The sequence below is a fragment of the Panthera leo genome, chromosome A3, assembly GCF_018350215.1.
Source record: "Panthera leo isolate Ple1 chromosome A3, P.leo_Ple1_pat1.1, whole genome shotgun sequence".
In the NCBI taxonomy this organism is placed as follows: domain Eukaryota; kingdom Metazoa; phylum Chordata; class Mammalia; order Carnivora; family Felidae; genus Panthera; species Panthera leo.
Window position 1 is genome coordinate 24,163,211 of NC_056681.1, and position 22,515 is coordinate 24,185,725.

At 44.5% G+C, this 22,515-nt stretch overlaps 1 protein-coding gene across 3 annotated transcripts in view; it reads right to left on the reverse strand.

The window, feature by feature from the left end:
- Positions 1-439: 439 nt before the first annotated feature.
- ACSS2 (acyl-CoA synthetase short chain family member 2) overlaps positions 440-22,515 on the reverse strand; it is a 50,992-nt gene continuing 28,916 nt past the window's right edge. For 2 of the 3 annotated variants that reach the window (XM_042931145.1, XM_042931147.1), the window contains exons 3-19: positions 15,960-16,051; positions 15,653-15,756; positions 15,336-15,408; positions 14,975-15,050; positions 14,706-14,820; positions 13,880-13,918; positions 8,715-8,852; positions 7,115-7,285; positions 6,673-6,806; positions 6,346-6,478; positions 6,208-6,264; positions 5,932-6,012; positions 4,445-4,553; positions 2,801-2,869; positions 2,287-2,463; positions 1,465-1,539; positions 440-1,321 (exon numbers count right to left, since the gene is read on the reverse strand). In XM_042931145.1, coding sequence (XP_042787079.1) covers positions 1,194-1,321; positions 1,465-1,539; positions 2,287-2,463; positions 2,801-2,869; positions 4,445-4,553; positions 5,932-6,012; positions 6,208-6,264; positions 6,346-6,478; positions 6,673-6,806; positions 7,115-7,285; positions 8,715-8,852; positions 13,880-13,918; positions 14,706-14,820; positions 14,975-15,050; positions 15,336-15,408; positions 15,653-15,756; positions 15,960-16,051 — 1,771 coding nt within the window. In that variant the 3' untranslated portion in view covers positions 440-1,193. The remainder of the gene's footprint in view (positions 1,322-1,464; positions 1,540-2,286; positions 2,464-2,800; positions 2,870-4,444; positions 4,554-5,931; positions 6,013-6,207; positions 6,265-6,345; positions 6,479-6,672; positions 6,807-7,114; positions 7,286-8,714; positions 8,853-13,879; positions 13,919-14,705; positions 14,821-14,974; positions 15,051-15,335; positions 15,409-15,652; positions 15,757-15,959; positions 16,052-22,515) is intronic. The other variant, XM_042931146.1, reaches the window with a different exon arrangement.

Sequence of the window (22,515 nt, forward strand, 5' to 3'; positions counted from 1 at the left end):
ATACATTTGAGAGGGGGAGGAGCTATAATCTGGGTCAGCACACTTAAAGTGGATTAGAACAGGGGAAATGACTTGGCTATAATCAGTCTCCCCAGCCCCAGACCCTAGGATAGAACCTTGAAGTTCCAATGCTTACTCAGTAATGCTCCCGTAGGATCATACGGAGAAGAGGGTCCCTTGGCAGGAGCTCAGGAAATAATGCAGCCATGATGGGACATCACAGGTGTGAACTGGCTTTAGTTGCTTTCCTGCTTAATTCAGGAGCTTGCCAAAGGGCCTATAAATGAAGCCCTGCCTAGATCTGCCCAAACCAAAAGTTCTGGAAATAGGATATTGGGGTATGCCTGGGGAAAACCACTCCCTTTCCCATCCCCCACACAAATCAGAACAGCTAGCAAGTACACAGTCTGTAAGACACCTAAGAAAACAAGTCACTGCCTTCTTAAGGTCACAGACTTTATTCCTATAACCATAGGGCCTGAGCATGACTGGAGCAAGAAGAATTTCATCTGAGAGTGTCTCTTATGGGAAGGACTGTTCATGGAAGGATGGGAACAGAGGACAAGGAAGATAAGCTCTTCTGGCCCTAAGAACAAAACACATTTACTCCAGCAAAGCAGCAGATAATCTGAAAACCCTCTGGAAACTGAGCCTGCCTGCATAGCCCCTGAAGCAAATGGGCAGAAAAGCACTGCCATCTGGCACAAAAGGGAATTCAGATCCAGAACAGAACCAGAAAAGTATTTAAAAAAATAATAATCAATTGTTCTGGGACTCACAAACAGGCATTTCTAAGGGAAAATGCATACCCAAGATAAGTAGTGGTGCTTCCTGAGAGAGCTGACAGGATTACAGAGCTGCTTACCTGCTTCAGTCTAGGCCCTCACTTGCCCTCTACATCCTTAACTTGAGTAAGGGACATGACCTTCAGGTCCTGTTCTGGGCTCCAAGGGCTCTTAAAGTCTAGGGGCTCAGCAGCAAGCTGATGCTAACCTGGGCCATGTCCTATCTATCTGGCAACCACAGGAAGTTGCCTCCACACGGGCAAAGCTGGTCCTCAGTCCCAGACAGCTGGTCAAAAGAGGTGGTATGGGTCTGCACTGGCCCTCAGTACTCCTGGATGGGGGCAGGGAGGATGGGAAAACTTTGCAAAGCCAAGCAGGGGCAAGCCTGGGTGAAGGGCAGGGTCTTGTTTACTGGATGGTCAGGCAGCGGTGGTTGAAGAGCTGGCAGATGACAGTTGGGTCAGCCACAGTAGACGTGTCCCCCAGGTCGTGGTCATTCTGAGCAATCTTCCGAAGCACCCGCCTCATAATTTTCCCTAGGGGACCACAGCCTTCTGGTTATGTGGTGATAGCACTGACCCACTCCAGCCCTGCCAAAATGGCTTCCATCCACACACATTCTGCCACCACTAGGCCTTGGCCAATCCCAAACCCAATCACTTGAGGCCTTTGAACATACCTGAGCGGGTTTTAGGCAAGCCAGGTGCATTCTGGATATAATCCGGTGTGGCAATGGGGCCGATTTTTTCTCTAACTGTAACCAACAAATCATTAAGCATTTCTTCAGTATCATTAGCCAGGCTCCCAAAACCATGGCTTTGTTCCCCACCTATTTTCTCTTCAAGGCTCTGCCCACAGAATCATTCTTAGAGTCACTGCCTTTCTCTCTCTTTTTTTTTAAGTAGGCTCCATGCCCAGTGTGGAGCCCAGTGCAGGGCCCAACCAACATGGGGCCTGAACTCACAACCTTGAGATCAAGACCTAAGCTGAGATCAAGAGTCACACACTTAACCGGCTAAGCCACCCAGGCACCTGGTCTTTCTCTCTTTTCAACACACTTCTACTATCTCATTTCGTATCAATCTTCCTTCATGGAACTCCAACTCTAAGAATCCACCTTCTAGAGTTTAAATCCCACTTTATTAGCAGTGTGGCCTTGGGCAAGTGATTTAACTTCTCTGAGCTCCAATTTCTTCATCTTTAGGATGAGGTAACAATAGGATCTATTTCACAGTGGTGATTATAGGTATAAAATGGATTAATGCATTTAAAGCACTTAGCCCAGTGGTGGCAAAGAGAATTCTATAAATGTCAGCCATTATTATCCTAGTGGAGAGACTAGAGGAGACTGAACGGGAAGGTGGCAATCAGCCCCGAAGGCCCCCTAGGATCTGGTTTATAGTTTGGGGGGCAGCTTGCTCTAGCCTCTTCCCAACAACTTGCTGTGGTAACTTGGCCATCAGGACAGTCCCTACAGTCCCTGCTTAGGGAGGCTTCTCACTCTGCTTCTTGAGTTCCTCGATGAGGGTGGGGCTGAAGGTGTAGCCATCACACAGGGTGACAAAGCAGTAGAGGCATTCGCCCTTCACAGGATGAGGATGGCCGACCACAGCTGCCTCTGCAATAGCCTCATGTTCCACAAGTGCTGACTCCACCTCTGCTGTGCTCAGCAGGTGTCCTTGTCAAGGGAAAGAAAGTGCCATGAGAGAGATCCCATGCTCTACCCCAGCCCCTGTTCCATCTGTGCCTAGAGGGCTGTCCTGGTCTGGTCAAATGGGGAAGCCCCTTCATTCATTCCTCACATGATCTGCTTTGGTTGTCCCACCATCCTGGTTCCCCTCCTCTAAGCACATTCCAGTGTTTATAACTCTTCCTCCAAAACCTCTACCCAAAACTGAATGCTGCACTGTAAGTATGGTTTGGCCAAGGACATCCTGGTTCTCTTGGAAGGCTTTGGCTGGGACTTGCTGGGGAAGTAGTGCTAATGAGAAGGGAAAACAGTCCCTGGCCCTCACCAGATACATTCAGCATGTCATCAATCCTTCCAGTGATCCAATAATAGCCATCCTGGTCCCGTCGGCAGCCTGGAAAGAGAAGAAATACAAAACATGATAAATACCTCACAGTAGGGTACACGATCCATATTATCAAACTGCTACACCCACTGCAGTAGTCTCCTAACAATCTTCCTGCTTCTATACCATGGTAGCCAGCCTCCAAGATAGCCACACTGATTTCCACTTTCTGATGATATTCAGACTTCTGTGTAGTCCTCTTCCTCATTGTACTTGGGTTAGTCTGCATGATCAACAGAATTTGGCAGAAGTAATGGGATATCGTTTCTGACATTAGATTATAGAAGACGCCGTGGCTTCTATGTTGGTGGCATTTTCTCAGATTATATGCTCTGGGGGAAGTCAGCTGCCATGTCATGAGTATCCCTGTGGAGAGGTGAGGAACTGAGGGCTGCTGCCAACAGCCACATGAGTGAGCTTGGCAACAGGTCCTCCAGGCTCAATTAAACCTTCAAATGACTGCAGCCCCAACCAACAGCTTCACTGCAACCCATGAGAGACTCTCAATGAGAATTTCTGACAAAGCCACTAACAAATTCCTGATCCTCAGAAATTGTGAGATATCTGTCATTTTAAGCCACCAAGTTTGGAGGTAATTTGTTCCATGGCAACAGATAACTAATATACTCACCTAAAGTCTGTTCTCCATAAATCAGTTATTTTCTAAACAATAAACCAGTTCTTGTCACTTGTCTGCTTAACAACCCATAAAGGTCTCCCCCATTGTACACATTTGGATTTTGGATAAAATCCAAAGTCTTCACCATGACCCACAAGGTCCTACATTATCTACCTCTCCAACTTCATGTAATATTCTTCCCTTCTCTTTGCTCACTATACTTCAGCCACACAGGTTTTGGTCTGCTCCTCAGACATTTCAAGCTTATGTCTCTGCACAGAACACTCACTCTTACTCCAAAATTTTCCCATTCCTGGCTGCCTTCTCACTCTACAGGTCTCTGGTCAAATATCACTTCCACAAAGCCTTCTCTCACCAGCCCATGTATGGTGGCCATTCCTGCAGACATCCTTTATCCTGTAACACTGTTTATTTTTCTTCATTGCACTTGTCACTAAGATAAGCTTATTTACTTGTTTGTTGTATTTATTGTCTATCTCCCTTTGCTAGAATATAAGCCCCATGTGAACAGAAGCCTTGTCTACCTTATTCATGGTAATATCCCCTATGCTTAGATCAGTGCCTAGACATAGTAGGTAATAAATCGTTATGGATGAATGGATTGGTGGATAGAGTCATGGCCAAACACAGGCTCTAGACATGAGGATGCACATGACATAGTAATACATACTGCTGCATGCCCCATCTCTTTTAGCACAGGAACAATGGAAACAAGAACCTCTTTCCTCATATATCAAATCAGATGGTTCCATGCTGAGACTTTCCATACAACACTCATACCTGCTCTTAGTCTTCTGTATAGTTCTGCCTGGATATTAGGCACTGACACATAGAATACATTCCTCTCTCTGTTACTCTACACCCCTAACCAACTCTTCCTGAAAAAGGAAGGGGAAGATACATGTCTTGGTGGGAGGTGTGGGAAAGGGATAGCTAAGGCTCACCATCTCCTGTCACATAGTACCCAGGGAACTTCTTAAAGTAGGTGGCCTCAAAGCGTTCATGGTTCCCATAGACTGTGCGCATGATTCCTGGCCAGGGCTGCTTGAACACCTAGGGAGTGAGAAAGGCACAGTGGTCACATCTGCTACACTGCCTCACTGGAAGACAATCACAGTCTTGCCAAACCTGAGAAGAAATGGCTTGAATGCCCTTTCTGAGAAGTAGAACAAAGTACAGGCTTCAGAGATAGACAATCCAGGTTTAGAATCCCAGATCTACCATTTACTAACTGTGTGACCTCAGGTTAGTAACTTTACCTCTCTGAGCTTCAGGATCCTCTTCTGTAAAACAGAGAAAATAATCTCAACCTCCCAAAGTTGTTGGGAGGATTGAATTAATGATATTTGGAAGCTGTCTAGTACAATGTTTTTTTTATTAAAAAAAATTTTTTTTAACATTTTTATTTTTTGAGAGACATAGTGTGAGCAGGAGAGGGGCAGACAAAGAGGGAGTCAAATTCCAAAGCAGGCTCCAGGCTCCGAGCTGCCAGCACAGAGCCCAATGCGGGGCTTGAACTCACCAACTGTGAGATCATGACCTGAGCTGAAGTTGGACTTAACCGACTGAGCCATCCAGGCACCCCTGTCTAGTACAATGTTCTATTAGTGATAAGCATTTAGTAAATTTGAGTCTCCTCAGGAAATCAGGTCCAGTTTGATATAAGTGAAGATAGTCACATAAAAATGAATAAATAATTATTGCCCCGATAATAATATCCTGTGGCAGTAGACTGATGAGATACATGAAATTTCCAGGCTAAGAGTCAAAAGGTCTGGATTTATGTCCTGCCCTTGTAACTAACTTGCTCTTAGTAAAGTAGGATGGAAGGGGGGCGGGGTAGATTATCTTCCTACAAGTACTAATACAAAAATCACAACATCTAACATTTGTTAAACACTAACTTAGATTCTGTGCTAAATCCTTCACATGGGTTATCTAACCAATCCAGCAACTTTAGGAGACAAAGGTACTATATAACCCTGTATTACAGATGAGGAAATTTAGGTTCAGAGGTACTAGGCCACCTATCTGAGGTCCCAGAAGGGGCAGAGCCAGGATTTGAACCCAAGCAGGTTGACTCTGGAGCCTATATGATTTTCCACTATGTTTTAAAGACTCCTTTCACACTAGAATATTTGTCAAAGGAAGAGTTGGGCCTAAGTTTTATGGACCCAAAAAGGCATCATCAGGAATCTTTGAGGAGAGGCCTCAAGAGCCAAAGTGGGCCAAAAGGCAGAGAGGCAGGCAAAGTATCCAGAAGGATTTCCTCCAGGGTCTCTCTGCAGAGGATAAACTCTCAATCATGGAGCTTTACCCACAAGCACCCACCAACAGAGATTAGGTTCTAAACTCTGAAGCAAAGTACAACATTCGTTGCAGTACTCTTTCCCCTCAACTCCTAAAAGACATCCAAGGGTTAGGGCCTTACCAGGTAACCTTCAGCTTCACCTTCCAACTCTTCCCCAGACTCATTCAAGATTGCAGGAGCAACACCAAAGAACGGGAAGGTCTAGAAGCAAGCAGGAGACAGGACTCAAGAACAGGAATGTGGCAACTCTGACTCAATTCTCTACCTCTCCCAAGGATCCCCAGAGCCCCAGATACCTCACACATATCAATCTAGTTCCCCACCCTCTGCCTAGGCCAAATGTCCCGAGATTCTACTCCTGCTTAGCCTAGGACTAGGCAAGGGAGCCACACTCACAGCAGAACCAGGCTTCATTGGTGTGGCACCAGGGAGGGGGGTCAGCATATGGCCACCCTGTGGAAGTCAGACATCAGGAGTTTGAGTCAGTTTTCCCACACTGTCCCTGAGCCCCAGCCTTCTAAGTCCTTTACTCACTGTCTCTGTCTGCCAGAAGGTGTCCACGATGGAACAGCGCTGGGCACCGACCACCCGGTGGTACCACAGCCAGGCCTCAGGGTTAATGGGTTCACCCACTGTGCCTAGCACCTGTAAGGATGCCCGGCTATGCCTTGGGCAGGGGAGTGGAGAAAGAGGAAGGCTCTGAGTACCATTGGGAACCAGGAAAACATGCCTAGGCTCTTCTGCCCCCTCCCCTATTCTAGGCCAAGGAGTTGGAACAATGGAATGGAAAAGACTACACAAAGGTCAGCACCTAGCTCTGAGGAACACTCATGGGGCAGCAGCCAGGAAGGGGGGTCTCACCTGGTGACAGGCTCATCTCCAAACTTCATGAGCAGGCGGATGGCTGTGGGTGCTGTATAGAACTTGGTCACCTTGTACTTATCCACGATGCTCCACAGGCGGCTCACATCCGGGTATGTGGGAATCCCCTCAAACTAACCCCAGTGAAGGCTGGTCATTCCTAGTCCTTCCCAACAGTCCCTCAGTTCCCCTACCATACCCTCAGGCTCAGTATTTTGCCCTTTCTAACAAACCCATGTCTTCACTCCCTTACCAGATAAACCAAGATAACTTCCCAGTCAGTATATATAACCCCCTCAGAACTCCCCTTTCTCCAGGAAACAGGTCATTGTGTAAGTACCCCTGTCCATAAACCAAGTGGCCTTGGGAGATTGTCATCTATGATCATCTTGTCCATCCCCTAAGTAAGCCAAGTATCCTTGAGTCCCAGCTCCCTTCTCACCAAAACACTGGTGGCGCCATTGGCCAATGGCCCATAGGTGACGTAGGAATGGCCAGTGATCCAGCCGATGTCTGCTGTGCACCAGAACACATCCTCTGCGTGGAAGTCAAACACATACTTGAAGGTTGTGGCCACATAGAGCATGTAGCCCCCAACAGTGTGTACTACACCCTGGAGGAAGAATAGGGCCTCAGGTTGGGGCCTTGGGCTCACCCCCACAGACCACCAAACATACATAGGCTGGACAGAGCTAGAGGAAGATCCTCCTCAGGGATTCTAGCCCTGCCAGCACCCCTTTCATAGCACCCATCTCTCTTCTATCCCTTTTTCTCCATGTTCCCATCTCACACCCATACACATGCATAGTCAGTCTGTCATTCATATCCACACCCTAAAATGGTATTTCTGAGCCACCACTTTCACACACATGGGCACTTCTAGAACACTCACATCTAACAGTGTCTCTGTTTTATATTTATGCACACACAGTCAATTACACATTGACAGAGTAAGAGTGGGCAAAGAAGATAATCTTCTTTGCTTACTCTACCAGTACCCCATCCCTAGGAAAAAGAGGCCAAAATTGTGCTTCTAAAGCCCCACTAAGAGATATTCAAGCATATAGAGAGAAGAATATAGGGATGAGGTGAGTGGAAGGTAGGATGATAAATCTTTTAAGTTGATGGAAAAATCAGTTTTGTTTCTGGCTCACACACTGTGCCCTGGGAAGGACTAGATGTTAAACAGTGTGACTTGTGGAAGGAACTGAACTCTAAGAGACATAGTCTAGGAGTCCAGTAAGAATCCCTGTGGCCAATCTCCATTGGCTTTGAGTTCACAGCACAGCTCTCCTTCAATCAAACCACAGGGCATAGACAAGGAACAGTCAGATACATGAACTGATCCTTTTCTCCTTTTCTGGGCACTCATGAAAGCCCCCACCTAAACTATCTCACCCTGGGCGTCAACATTTAATGATTGAGGATTTATGTCTTTTTCAAATTCTTTTTTTTTTTTTAAATAGAGAGAATGCAAGTAGGGGAGAGGGGCAGAGGGAGAGAAAGAGAGAGAGAATCTTAAATAGTCTCATGTTCAGCACAGAGTCTGATATAGGGCTCAATCCCACGACCCCAGGATCATGACCTGAGGCAAAATCAAGAGTTGGATGCTTCAGGCACCTGGGTGGCTCAGTTGGTTAAGCGCCAGACTTGGCTCAGGTCGTGTTCTCGCGGTTCATGATTCAATCCCTACATCGGACTTTGTATGGGCAGCTCAGAACCTGGAGCCATCTTCAGAGTCTGTGTCTCCCTCTCTCATGGCCCCTTCCCTGCTCACACTCTGTCTCTCTCTCAAAAGTAAATAAAGCATTAATTTTTTTTTTTTTTTAATTTAGATGCTCAACTGACTGCAGCACCCAGTCTCCCCGAGGATTTATGTCTTAATTTGATTTAGAAAAGGTAATGTGACAGTTCCCAAACTCAGGATTAGAGAGTAAAATCTGTACCATCATTCTTCCTCAGAAACTCATTTCTCACCACTACACAGTACACACACACACACACACACACACATGCACCCATGCACACACGCACATACTTGCCTTGGGTTTGCCTGTGGAGCCACTGGTGTACAGGATGAAGAGTGGGTCCTCAGCATCACACCACTCAGGCTCACACTCATCCTCTGCCTCTTGCATGAGTTCATGCCACCACAAGTCAATCCCTTGGTTCCAGGAGATCTGCAGGGGTAGGAAGACAGGAATGGGCAGAGAAGAACTGTAACAGCTCAAGACAGGAGTAGAGACCCACCTACCTGGCACCTGGGATTGGGATAGTAACCCCAGGTGGGGGTGCTGGGAGGGAGGGAACTGTGAGGGTGGAATGCAACAGAGAACAGGAGCAGAACAGCAGGCTTCTTGGGTACTCCTAACACCCTACTCCAGAGCTCCTCTTATGTGGCATCAGGTTGAGGAGGGCACTTTGGTTGGTCCCTTCTCATCCTTCAGTTCGTAGCTTAAATGTCACCTTCATGGAAGGGTTTTCCCTAAACAGTATCTGGTAGATTCCCAACCCCATCCTCACCCTTGTTATTTTTCTTGATCACAACACCATGTTTCCTTCCTATACAGTACATATTTCCAGTTATTTTATTTAGTTATTTGCTTGATTACTGTCTTCCCAACCAAATAGTGAACTCTATGAGTGCAATGGCATGTTCGACTTCTTTCTTTCTTTATCTCTTTCTTTCTTTCTTTTTTTCTCTTTCTTTCTTTCTTTCTTTCTTTCTTTCTTTCTTTCTTTCTTTCTTTCTTTCTTTCTTCCCAACAATGAGCAAAATGCCTGGCACTCAATACATACTCTACATTTTTTTTTGAATGAATGAATATACACACACAGGCCTACATACAAACATATGTACTTATGGGACTAGTGGCTTATCAGCAGGGATGCAGACACCACCCAATTCAGAAATGCAAAATTAGTCAGAGCCTGCAGGTGAAGCGGGCACCTGGCCCTGTTAGTATTGAAAAAAGTCAACAGCTTTTGGTCTAAGCGCCTTTTCCTGAATGTCTAGACCTTATCCATATCTGCAGGTTTGTACCCTAGCTCCACCCCTGCCTTTACACCACTGGTACCAATGGGTTTCCCACAGACATATTTGTTTGAGGTTCCATTCAGCACAAAACCTGCTTTACGTTGGTGGAAAAGGACCAACATGGACTTCTCCCACGAGAGGGGTGTCCCCCTCTACTGGAGTGTCTTTGATAACTACTTCTGAATCTGTTATCCTGAAATTTTTCTAGCCTCTCCTTGAAACTATTTTACTTTCCTAGTTATATCAGCTCTCTAAACAGCCACCTTTCTGAGTCTACCCTGTGCTAAGGGAAGTTGAGATTCCCTGAACTTGTCCAAATATTACACTGGATCTCATCCTAGTTCTGCCACTTCCTAACTACATATGACCTTGGGCAAGTCACTTTACCTAAAGTCGGTTCATTTTAAAATGAGGACAGTTCTGGGCACCCGGGTGGCTTAGTCGGTTAAGCATCTGACTTCAGCTCAGGTCATGATCTCATGGTTTGTGGTTTCAAGCACTGCATTGGGCTCTGTGCTGACATGACAGCTCAGAGCCTGGAGCCTGTTTCGGATTCTGTGTCCTCTTCTCTCTCTGCCCCTTGCCGGCTCTCTCTCAAAAATAAATAAACATTTTAAAAAAATTTTTTTAAATAAATAAAATGAGGATAATTCTTCTTTCCCTAACGGTCTCACAGGATTTGGGGAACATCAAAAGAAAAAGGCATTATCTGGTAAACATCAAACCTTGAATTGTCCTTTGGAGTGGGAAAGACTGATGAATGTCAGGAAGGATAGAAGTTAGTTCAGTTCCACTGAACTCCTCTAGGACATAAATTTAAGGGTGTGATAATGGGAACTGTTTTGGGTTTGCTTTAGCTATCACAAAGTCCTTTCATATTAATTAGCTTCTTGTATGTTCAATGGCCCTGGCTCGCAGGTAGACATGATCATGTAAGAGAAACACCCTACTCCCTATTCCCAATGTATGGCTATATGCTAATTTACTGTGTACATATTTGGTTTAAAAACCCCCAAGTGTTAAACACATACCTTGATAAGATATAAAATGATTCTCTAGCCACTCATCTCTTTCTGTACAATCTGCCCCTTACTTTAGAGAATTTGAAGTTTCTGGCACATAAACATCATAAGAATGACAAGCCCAGGCTGAATAAGGCACCATTAAAAAGAAGAAGAGGGGCGCCTGGGTGGCATAGTCGGTTAAGCGTCCGACTTCAGCCAGGTCACGATCTCGCGGTCCGTGAGTTCGAGCCCCGCGTCGGGCTCTGGGCTGATGGCTCGGAGCCTGGAGCCTGTTTCCGATTCTGTGTCTCCCTCTCTCTCTGCCCCTCCCCCGTTCATGCTCTGTCTCTCTCTGTCCCAAAAATAAATAAAAAACGTTGAAAAAAAAAATTAAAAAAAAAAAGAAGGAGAAGGAGAAGAAAAAGAAGAAAAAAGAAGAAAAAGAAAGAAGAGAAAGACACTGCCCACAAGCTAGAAAACACTAAAACACACCTTATTTTTTAATGGAATAGCCACAGGGGCCTACACATATATTATCACATGGGCACTTTGCTTCTGCCAAATGATCTACTTGAGATGAGGGCATTAATGTATTTAAGTAGAAGAGTGTCAGTATTGCTTTGGGCAAATGGTACTTGTCTACAGTACTGGTTTGAATTGTCATAGAAAAGGCACTAGGTACATGTAAGTGCAAAGCAGAGTTACACTGTGGCAATGAGGAGATTCTTGTAATCTTGCAAAACGGTTTCCTTTGTGGGTATGTGGGTGAAAAGGGCCGGTATTCCAGGTGTGGAACCGATAAACAGCACCAGGAAGCAGGATGAGCTCAATTAGTGGTGCAAACTCGTTGGTTGTGAATTGGGTGTGTGCCTATGAGAGCCCAGAGCTTTGAACCAGGAAAAGATCTCAATTTTCTGAAGTAAGAATGGAGTTGGCCTTTGTCCTTGGACCAGGATAGCCTGGGAAGGCAACTGCCAGGTATGAGAGAGGAACGTGAGGACACTCATAGGTGACGTGATTGAGAAGAGTACCTCCAAATTGTGCCAGGTGCTCCCTTGAAAAATGCTTAAGGATGATGGGGTATAGAGCTCTCCCGAGATTTCTGCAGCTTTGACTGCCATTATCAGACCAATAAACCTGGACTTCGTAAGCCTACTCTTATGGTCTTTGGTTTTGGGTAACTGACTATTTTCACTTCCAAGAACCAAAAGTTCAGAGCCTGTGGCCTAAAGGTCTCTGGTATTAAGAATTATAGGAGCTTATTTCTTTTCTGGTTTCCCTTTTAGAAATGCCAGGCTGTCTGCTATGTTAAAAGCAATAAAAGCTACGGGGTGCCTGGGTGGCCCAGCCGGTTAAGTGGCCGATTTTGGCTCAGGTTTATGATCTCACAGTCTGTGGGTTCAAGCCCCACGTCAGGCTCTGTGTGGACAGCTCAGAACCTGGAGGCTGCTTCAGATTCTGTGTCTCCCTCTCTCTCTGCCCCTCCTCTGTTGATACGCTCTCTCTCTCAAAAATAAATAAACATTTTTAAAAAAGCAATAAAAACTAACATTTATAGTTACTATGTGTCAAAAACATTATATATACTGACAAAACCCTATCAGGTAGGAACAATTATTATCATTATTCAACAGATGGAGAAACCGAGGCAAGAGAGCTTAAGTACTTTGTCCAAGTTTCCACAGTAGCAAGTGACACCACTAGGATTTGAACCCAAGTAGTGTGGCTCCAGAGTCTATACTCTAACCACTGAGTTTGTTACCCTCTTTCAAGAGAAATGTCTTAGGTCTCTGCCTGACTTTTAAAAGGAAAGTAATATACCCTGGGAATCAGATCTGTCTCCACCATGCTATGAGAACAGAGAAAAAAAGATTATATTTACCCTTAGCCAAAGGGGTTAATAATAGAAGACTTAGAGTAAGAGACCCTATAAGGAAGGTAAAATTCAGAGGAATAATGAATTTTATGTTTTGTTTTAATAGAGGAAGTGGTTTCCTTTCAAGCATGTATTATCATCTCTCCATTATTGATAAGGGAACTGAAACCCAGAGAGGAGAAACAACTTATTCAAGGTCATACAGCTAAAAATCAGTCTCTGGGGCCGCCTGTGTGGCTCAGTCGGTTAAGCATTGGAATTCGGCTCAGGTCATGACCTGATGGTTCATGGGTTTAAGCCGCACATCAGGCTCTACACTGTCAGTGTGGAGTACGCTTGGAATTCTCTCCTTCCCTCTTCCTCTCTCTCTATGCCTCCCCCACTTGCACTTTCTTACTCTCTCTCAAAATAAATAAATAAACTTTATTTTTTAAAAATTGGTCTCTAGGGGCGCTTGGGTGGCTCAGTTGGTTGAGCGTCCGGCTTCAGCTCAGGTCATGATCTCACAGTTTGTGGGTTCGAGCCCCGCATTGGGCTCTGCTGACAGCTTAGAGACTGGAGCCTGCTTCAAATTCTGTGTTTCCTTCTCTCTCTGCTCCTTCCCCGCTCATGCTCTGTCTCTCTCTCCTTCAAAAATAAACAAAAACATTAAAAAAAAAATTTTTTTTAAGTCGGTCTCTGGACTCTAAGTCTAGTCTTCCCTCTATTCTAATCTGCTTTGAGCTCCCATTTAGGAATCTCCCTTCTCAGAATCACCTACAATGTAATTTTTATTCAATCTAGCACTTAATTATATCAGAGAGTTTATGTGCAGTTTATAAATCCTAAAGTACTATATAAAGGTATTTAGGAATTTTCTTCCTTGTTGTCCTATATAAAACTGAGGTTTTCATCCCCAACTTGATGGTGAATTCCTAAGGTCAAGTTCTGTGCCTCCTCTCTTGCTCTCCTCCTATCTCCCAGGGCTCTGCCCCAGCTAAGTATATAGTAAAAACTTTCTGACAAGTTACTTGGTTATCTCTCCCACAAAGGTCCTAAGCAACAGGAGTGAAATGGGATGCCTGTTGCTACCTTTCTGAGATTCATGCTCTATGCCAGTTCAGAGAGGTAGCAATAGGCATTTTGTTTCATGACTCTTCAGAGTGACTTAGATGGCAAAGGACCCCGGGGGGCAGATAGAAAGGGGTTAGGACTGGCAGCCACCTCCATGGGGAAAACAGGCAAAGAGCAGATGGAAACACAGACAAACACGCAGAGAAGCAGTACCCAAGGCAGTGCAGAGGTGGATACCTGGGGCCAGATGCGCTTGGGTTTCTCTTTCAGCTTACCCTGTTAAGAGCCCATGGAAAGGGTGGTGAGCAGGGTCTGTGTATAGGGAAGTGGGAGGGAAGGGTCAATGTGTTCCGAACCTTTACTGCCTCCTTTCCTTTAGGCTCCCCAACCTATATTTTCCTGATCTTATTCCCAGCATCTATACACTCATAATCCCTAATGCTGAATGGGGTCTCCAATCTCCCCAGAGTGGACTATAGCCCTATGACCATGCAAGGCCCCTCAAGTCACAGAATCTCAGGAATGCTTTGTCCTTCTGGACCCTGGAGCTTTCATCCTTCATGCCCTTAGACCTTTGGGCTTTTCCACCATTTCCACTAAAAGTGCTGGATCCAAAGCTAACAAGGGCCATATCTTGAGGGCCAAATTCTGGTCCTTCCATCGTGGCACCACATAGGTAGCCCATTCCAAGACATAGTCCAGTATACGGTTACCCAAATAGCCCATTTCTTTCTTTCTTTTTTTTTTTAAATTATGGTTGACTAAGCCCATTTTTAACCTAAACCCAAGCCCTGAAGGTCCCTTATACCCACCAGGATACCCCAACCAGCATAGAGTCTCCCTTATAATCTCTCCTGCTGAGTTCCCACAGTACGAGAGACTCCCTACTGACATTCAAGGTCAAAATCCCCCAGAGGAGGAGGCCTCTGGAGGCATTCCTAGGACTGTTCCCAGATCCTCTCAGCATTATGATGAGGAAGCAAAGAAGGACATTAAGAACTTCCTGGACAGGAAGAGGGAGCCAATTTGAGCCTAGATGAGAGCAGAGAAGTACCAGACTCACCTGCACATCCGGGCATGGCCTCTTAATGGGGGGAGACTGGCTGGGAGAGTCACTTGTGCCCAGCTCTGCCCGCCCCAGGTGCTTGACCACAATGCAGCATCTCACAGGGAAGCCCCTAGAAGGAAAAACCTGAAGTAGTAGGCTGCCTTGCTCAAAAGAGAATTTGGCAGGACCCACCCATGTCCATCTAGGATAGAAGGGACAAAGGGAGTCTGGTACTGGCGAAAGGCCCAGTTGACCAAGAGCAGTAGCCAACCAAACACACTTACTTCTCCCGACACTTCTCCAGGGCCTCGTCAGCCAGTTCCTTCAGGTTCACAAGCTTTTCCCCCCTGTAGAAGGCATCTTTGGGGAGCAATAGACATTCCAGGACTTAGAAAGGCACCACACTCCTAGCCCCTTATCCCTAGTGAGCACAATGTTCATGGAGCCCTTCCTGAGGTAGGCCTCTTGATTCTGGCTCTTCCAATTGATTTGAGCTGAGAGGGTCATGTGAGGTGGAATCCGGAGGTAGGTAAGGGTAGGCAGTGCCTACCCTCTATGCTGAGCAGTCACAAATACCAACTAGCTAATTAGAGACCAAAACTTCAGGTGTGGAGGTTCTTGAAAAGGGGTGAGAGAATTAGTCACCTGTAGTGATAAGAAGGCTGCAACTGGAATCCAGGATCCGTTCACATAGAGACTCTGCAGAGAAGCCTGCAAACTAGGGAAAAGAAGGAAGACTAAGGGAGAGGAGGACCTAGAAGCTGAGTAAACAAGGAAAAGAGACACTTTTAAAACCTTCACGGTTTCTAAGCCACGGTCCTAGAAGAAACTAGATAACTGATATGGAACAAACATTCTAAACTCCTTAGTTTGGTTCTTAAGCTCCTTCATCATCCAGGCCCACCCTACTTCCCCAGAGCCCCATCCCCCACTAGGTCCTTTTTTCCAGCCCAAATTCCTACCACAATGGAGTGCAGAGCCCCAAGGCGGGCACACGCCAGCATGGCCACCACGAGCTCTGGTATCATGGGCATGTAGATGGCCACCCGGTCGCCCTTCCGAATACCTGCAAATAAAAGACACAGATCATGCACCATGTACCCTTCCTGTTGCTACTTGCTCCTTCTCATTCAGCTACTGCTCACTGCACAGCTGACCTTTTCTGTTCTCCTAGTACCACATTCCTTCCATTCCTTGTCTACTTCCCCTAAGTCCTCAGATATCCCTAGGCAGTCCCCTCCAGTCCCCGTCTCATACCCCTGCACTCACCCTGTTTTTGGAGAACATTGCTGAATCGACACACTTGGATCAGAAGCTCACGATATGTGATCTGGGTGGTCTCCTCTGGTTCATTGCCCTCCCTGAGATACATCAGAAAGAATTAGTCATTAGGGAAATTATATATATTCAAACAAAAAACAGGAGCAGTCATATATCCATTTGGTAACACCAAGGCTCCTTGTGAATGTCCTGTGAGGGTGAGCTATCTGCCATCACACCTTATTCTGACTGGTCAGATACTTTAGCATTTTAGGGGCACCTGGGTGGCTCAGTCAGTTAAACGTCTGACTCTTGGTCTCGGCTTAGGTCAGGATCTCTCAGTTCATGAGTTCAAGCCCTGCATCAGGCTCCGTGCTGACAGCACAGAGCCTGCTTGGGATTCTCTTCCTCTCCTTCTCTCTCTCTGCCCTTCCCCTGCTTGTGCACTTGCTGGCTCTCGCTTGCTCTCTCTCTCCCAAAATAAATAAACCTAAAAAAAAATTAAAATATACTTTATACACAAGATGTGTATCATTGGATAATGTACTTCCATTTGCAAGCCTCACTTAGGTTGGTAAAATGGGATGATGATCACTTCTCTTCCATCCTAGGGGTGTATTAAGCAGAAATGGTATCATAGATGTGATTCCTCCTGAGCACTGTGTCAAGACTGCATTGGTGTTATTCACAGTGGGATCTCCAGATCACCTGCACCCAAGGGAACTTATTAAAATACAGATTCCTGAGCTCTACCACAGATATACTAAATCAGAATCTCAGGGTCCAAGAATCTGCCACTTTATTACAAGCTGGTATAAAGGTTCACTTGGTGATTCTGATACATATTTAAAGTTTCAGAATCACCACCTTCTATCAGCTGATTTCTGTCTACCTCCTCAGCCTTGCCTCCTACTCCTCTCAGCCTGGTTTCCTTCAGTTATTCCTTCATTTGTTCATTTGCTTATTCAACAAATACTATATGCTATATACATGTATAGAAATAAGGCACTGATGAACAAGATTAACGAGATCCCTGACAACATGGAGCTTATATTCCAATGACAGTGCAAAAGTATACAAGTAACAAATACAGCCAAGATCATTTCAGATAATAAGCATTATGAGGGATATAAAGAATGATATAATGGGGTGCCTGGGTAGCTCAGTGGGTTAAGAGTCTGACTTCGGTTCAGGTCATGATCTTGACATTCATGGGTTCAAGTCCCACATCAGGCTCTGTGCTGACAGCTCAGAGCCTGGAGTCTGCTTCTAAATCTGTCTCCCTCTCTCTCTGCCCCTCCCCTGCTCACACACACGTGCACATGCACACTCTCTCAAAAATAAATATTAAAAAAAAGAATGATATAATAAGTGACTGATGAGAAATACATTTTTAAAAAGATATCTTAATGAACTTTCATAATTATACGTGAAGATTTAACAATAAGAATATTCCTCTGGTGTTTTTGTTTTCAATTTTATGATTTTTTGAATAATACATACATACTAATGGTACCACATAAAAAGATACGAAATGAAAAGTGTCCATCCACCCCTACTCCTCAATCACTGCCAACTGGCAACCACTGTTAGTACTATGTTGTGTAACTTTCCAGAAATAGTCAATATGTAGATAGGACCATTCCTAATAGGTTGGAGGGCATAGGGCAACTGAACTAATGTGGAATGACCAAGATAATCACTTTAGAAGATTACACTGTTAGCATCTTTCATAAGGTCCTTGGGATATCACTGAAGATGGAAATTTAAAAACTGAATTAAAAAATTGAATTTTAATGCTGTTCAGAAAAGAGGTAAGCACCTCACAGTCCCCAACAAAGCACCTTAGGTGGGAAGAGGTGGGAAAGAGCTGTTTTAACCATGGGACAGGCTGTTATGGAAACACATATACATGCATTTATGTTTACATATTCTTGTTTTTTCTACATAAATGATGGCATACAATACATACTGTTCTGTATCGTGATTTTTAAATTTTTTTTAATGTTTATTTATCTTTAAGAGAGAGAGAGAGACAGGGCATGAGTAGGGGAGGGACAGAGAGGGAGACACAGAATCCAAAGCAGGCTCCAAGCTCTCAGCTATCAGCACAGAGCTCGACATGGGGCCTGAACTCAGGACCTGAGCTAAAGTTGGACGCTTAACTGACTGAGCCAGCCAGGTGCCCCTGTATCGTGGGTTTTTTTTTTCTTAATGTTTATGTATTTATTTTAAGGGGGGGTAGGGGAAGAGAGAGAGGAAGAGAGAGAGAATCTCAAGCAGGCTCACTGCTGTCAGCAAAGAGCCTGACATGGGGCTCAAACCCACAAACCGTCAGATCATGACCTGAGCTGAAATCAAGAGTTGGATGCTCAACCAACTCAGCCACCTGGGCACCCCTCTATATAACGTTTTTTATTGACTATAATATACATCCAATAAATGACACAAATCTTAAGTATAGAGATCAATTATCTTTCTTTGTTAAAAATTTAACAATATACCTTGATATTCTCCATCAAGACTTACAATGCTATTTTATTTTCTTTGTCATCTGCATAAAGTTCCAGTTTGTATGTGCCATAGTTTAACAAATAAATGCTTCAATAAATATCTTTATTCATGGGGAGCCTGGGTGGCTCAGTCGGTTAAGCATCCGACTTCAGCTCAGGTCATGATCTCACAATTCGTGAGTTCAAGCCCTGTGTCAGGCTCTGTGCTGACAGCTCAGAGCCTGGAGCCTGCTTCGGATTCTGTGTCTCCCTCTCTCTCTGCTCCTCCCCTGCTCACGCTCTGTCTCTCTCTCTCTCCTTCAAAAATAAATAAAAACATTAAAAAAACTTTTTTTAATAAAAAATAAATAAATATCTTTATTCAAATCTCATTTTACTCACTTGCAAATAAATATAACAGTAGGATGAATTACTAGAAGTGAAACTGTGGATTCAAAGGATATGTGCATTTTAAATATTGATAAACATTAGAGGACAACTACTTTAAGATGGTCAGAGAAGGCCTCCCCCTGGGATCTGAGTAATGAGAAGTAGTCAATTATATGAATTCTTAAGAAAAGTATCCTGGGCAGAGAGAACATTGAAATTTGGAAAGGCACTGAGGCAGTAAAAAGCTCGACCTAGTCAAAGAATAGTAATGAAGCCAGTATGGCTGGAGCATAGCGAACAAGAAGAAAGGTAAGAATGAGAGTTAGGCAGCAGTCAGATCACATAGGGCCTTGTAGGCAATGGTTAAGAAGACTGAAATAGCCCTCCCTAAATACTGCAGGCCATTGTGCTACTTCCCTTTCCTTACAACACGGAGTACCTAAGAGGGAGGTAACTAAAACCCAGAGATGTAATAGCTAGGCCAAGGTCAAACAATAATAACTGGCAGAGTCAAGAATAGATCCTCAGGTTTTCTCATTTCAAGGCATGACCTTTTTGCCTCATCGTGTGAAGGACAGGGACTAGCAGGGAAACCAAGCCTTGGAGGTTACACAGATTATCAGCCTCTTTCCCGCTCCTGGCTTGATGAGTCAGTTACTATCCTTTCCTTGGCTTAGCCCTCCTAGGGCTGAGAGGAGCCAAGCACAGAGAGCACTCTAAAATGGGAAGGAACACAGAGAGAGAAGCTGGCAAACAGCCCTGAATGCCAGAGGCAAAAAGCCATTTTCTTAACTGGCCTACTGATGAGTACCACAGAAACTTCAGAACATCTCCAGTTATGGCTAAATGCCAACACATTCCACACACTCATGCACACATGTCCCCACATATGTACCATATACCAGCTTGTTTGTGTACACTCACATGCATAAAATCATATATACTTATAATACAAAATGTTGTAGCCACAAGAGATGCACATTTGTACACAGAGGCACAAACAAGGAGAAACACAGAGACCCAGGACTCAAACATGGGCCCATCTGCAAGTACATGAACCACACTTATGTACAAAGCTTGTCCTTCCCAAAATTCTATCACATCATTGTTTTATTTTCTTCATATAACTTTCCATTATTTGAAATTATCTCATGTATTTTATTTACTTGTATATTATCTGTGTCTTTTATTAGAATATAAACTCAATGGTAACAGAATTTGTCATCTTGTTTATTACTATATCCCTAGAACCTAGAATAGAGCCTGGTACATAGAAAGTGCACAGGAACAGAGGCACCTGGGTGGCTCAGTCAGTTGAGCATCGATTCTTGATTTGGGCTCAAGTCATGACCTCACAGTTTGTGGGTTTGAGCCCCATGTCAGGCTTTGTGCTGTCAGTATGGAGACTGCTTGGGATTCTCTCTCTTCCTCTTTCTCTGACCCTCCCCTGCCTGTGCATTCACCCATGCACACACACACACTCTCTCTCTCTCTCTCTCAAAATAAATAAATAAACTTTAAAAAAAAAAAGTTAAGAAAGTGCACAGGAACAGATAAGCACAAACCTATACAAGAACTGCTTACCTGAGCCCACTTCTAGTTACACACACACACACACACACACACACACACACACAGTGTACATTCCTCTCTCAGACTCTAGGCTCAAGTTACGCATTATTGATTAGGCACCTTACTCCTTTCAGTGTCTTCTTTCTCTGACATATACACCAGATTGGGGCCCCTGGCTCTTTAGGAGGAGGAGGTGAACAGAATACAGGCTTACGGGGGTATAGCTCAGGAGTAGAGCATTTGACTGCAGAATACTGGCTTACTACTAGCTCCCAAGCTCTCTAGGGTGTTAAGAGTTTAGTTGTTTTTTTCTTTTAGTGTTTATTTACTTATTTTGAGAGACAGAAAGAGCTAGTGCATGAGCGGGGGAGGAGCAAAGAGAGAGGGAGAGAGAGAGAGTCCCAAGTAGGCTGTGTGCTGTCAGTGCAGAGCCCAACTCTGGGCTCAATCTCACAAACCGTGAGATCCTGACCTGAATCGAAATCAAGAGCCAGACACTTAACCAACTGAGCCACTCAGGTGACCCAGATGTTGAGTTTTTAAAAGAACATTCAGTTTAGTCTCCTAACTCTAAAGAGATCCAAAGAAGCCATTTAATGTGTTCGAGGTCACATGGTGGGTTGTGGCAGAGTAGATCTCACTTTCCTTGTGTCTATTGGTACTACCTTGCATTATCAAAGCCCCATTTATTGGGGCTTCATAGTTCCCATTACACCTTGGGCTCTTAGAGGGCAGGGATCATGTCTTTTTCCTCTAAGTCTCCTCCAAATTCAGTTGGTACAATAGGTACTTAAGGTTCATGGATTAATCATAGAAAACCTGATAACTGATTAATGACAGGGAAGACTGGGGCTCCCCTCTATATGACAGTCATTGGATTGGAGATTTTAGTTCCCTAGACTAGCAGAAAAGTAAGGCACAGGATAGGAGGAAAGAGCTGGAGGAAAAAATAGGTGGCAAAAACTAGGCTCCTCACAGAAACAGAGTGCAGGATCTAACCTGATGGGTTAGGCCTTCCAGAGGAGAAATAACCAGATGAGAAAAGGAATCACACCTACTATGAGAGGACAATCTGGACTGAGCTATTTATCCTGGAGAAGAGAAGATCCTGAGACACAAGAGTAAGTCTCAATATCTGTATCTCTGCTGCCTCCACTCTGGTTCAGGCAACCTTCATCTCTTGCCTAGATGACCACAATGCCCCCAAACTGGTCTCCCACTTCACTCTTACCCTCTTCTAATCCATACATCATCCAGAATAATCTATTAAGGACATAGACTGATTACATCACCTCCTGTTTAAAATCCTTAAGTGGCGGGGCACCTGGGTGGCTCAGCCTGTCAGGCATCTGACTTTAGATTTCGGCTCGGGTCATGATCTCACAGTTCTGTGAGTTTGAGTTCCGCACTGAGCATGGAGCCTGTTTGGGATTCTCCCTCTCTCCCTCTCTCCCTCTCTCTACCCCTCCCCGCACACTTGCTCTTGCTTTCAAAATAAATAAACTTTAAAAATAATAAAAAATAAAAACCTAGGGTGCCTTCCATTGACTGTAGAAGAAAATCCAAACTTCTACTATGCCTTGTATCTTCTCCAACTCATCTTGTCCCATCAGAATGGGACATTCTACTCAAAAGACTCCAAACACATTATGAGCCTTCTGACTGATAGAATATGCCATGTTCTTCCCCCAGCTCTTCAAATGGTTTGCTCTATGTCATGTTTCAGATCACCCTAAGTAGCATCAGCCTTTCCTGTTATTCTTCATCACAACACTATTTATTTTCATAGCATTTTTCTCAAGCTATAATTGTATTATTATTATTTTTTTTAATTGTCTGTCTCCCCTACTAGACTGTAAGTTTCCTGAAGGCACAGACCAAGTTGGTCTTATTCACTGCTGAATCCCCAGTGCCTTGCAGAGAAATTTATATATAGCCAACGCTCAATAAATATTTGCTGAATAAATAAACAAACTTGAAGGATTATTATGGGAAAGAAGCAGACTAGTGTTATGTAACTATAAATGGAAGAGGTGGGGCAATTGGGAGAGTTCAACATAAGGAGAGCCTTTCAAACTGTCAGAGCTATCCAATGATAGAAGGTACTCCTT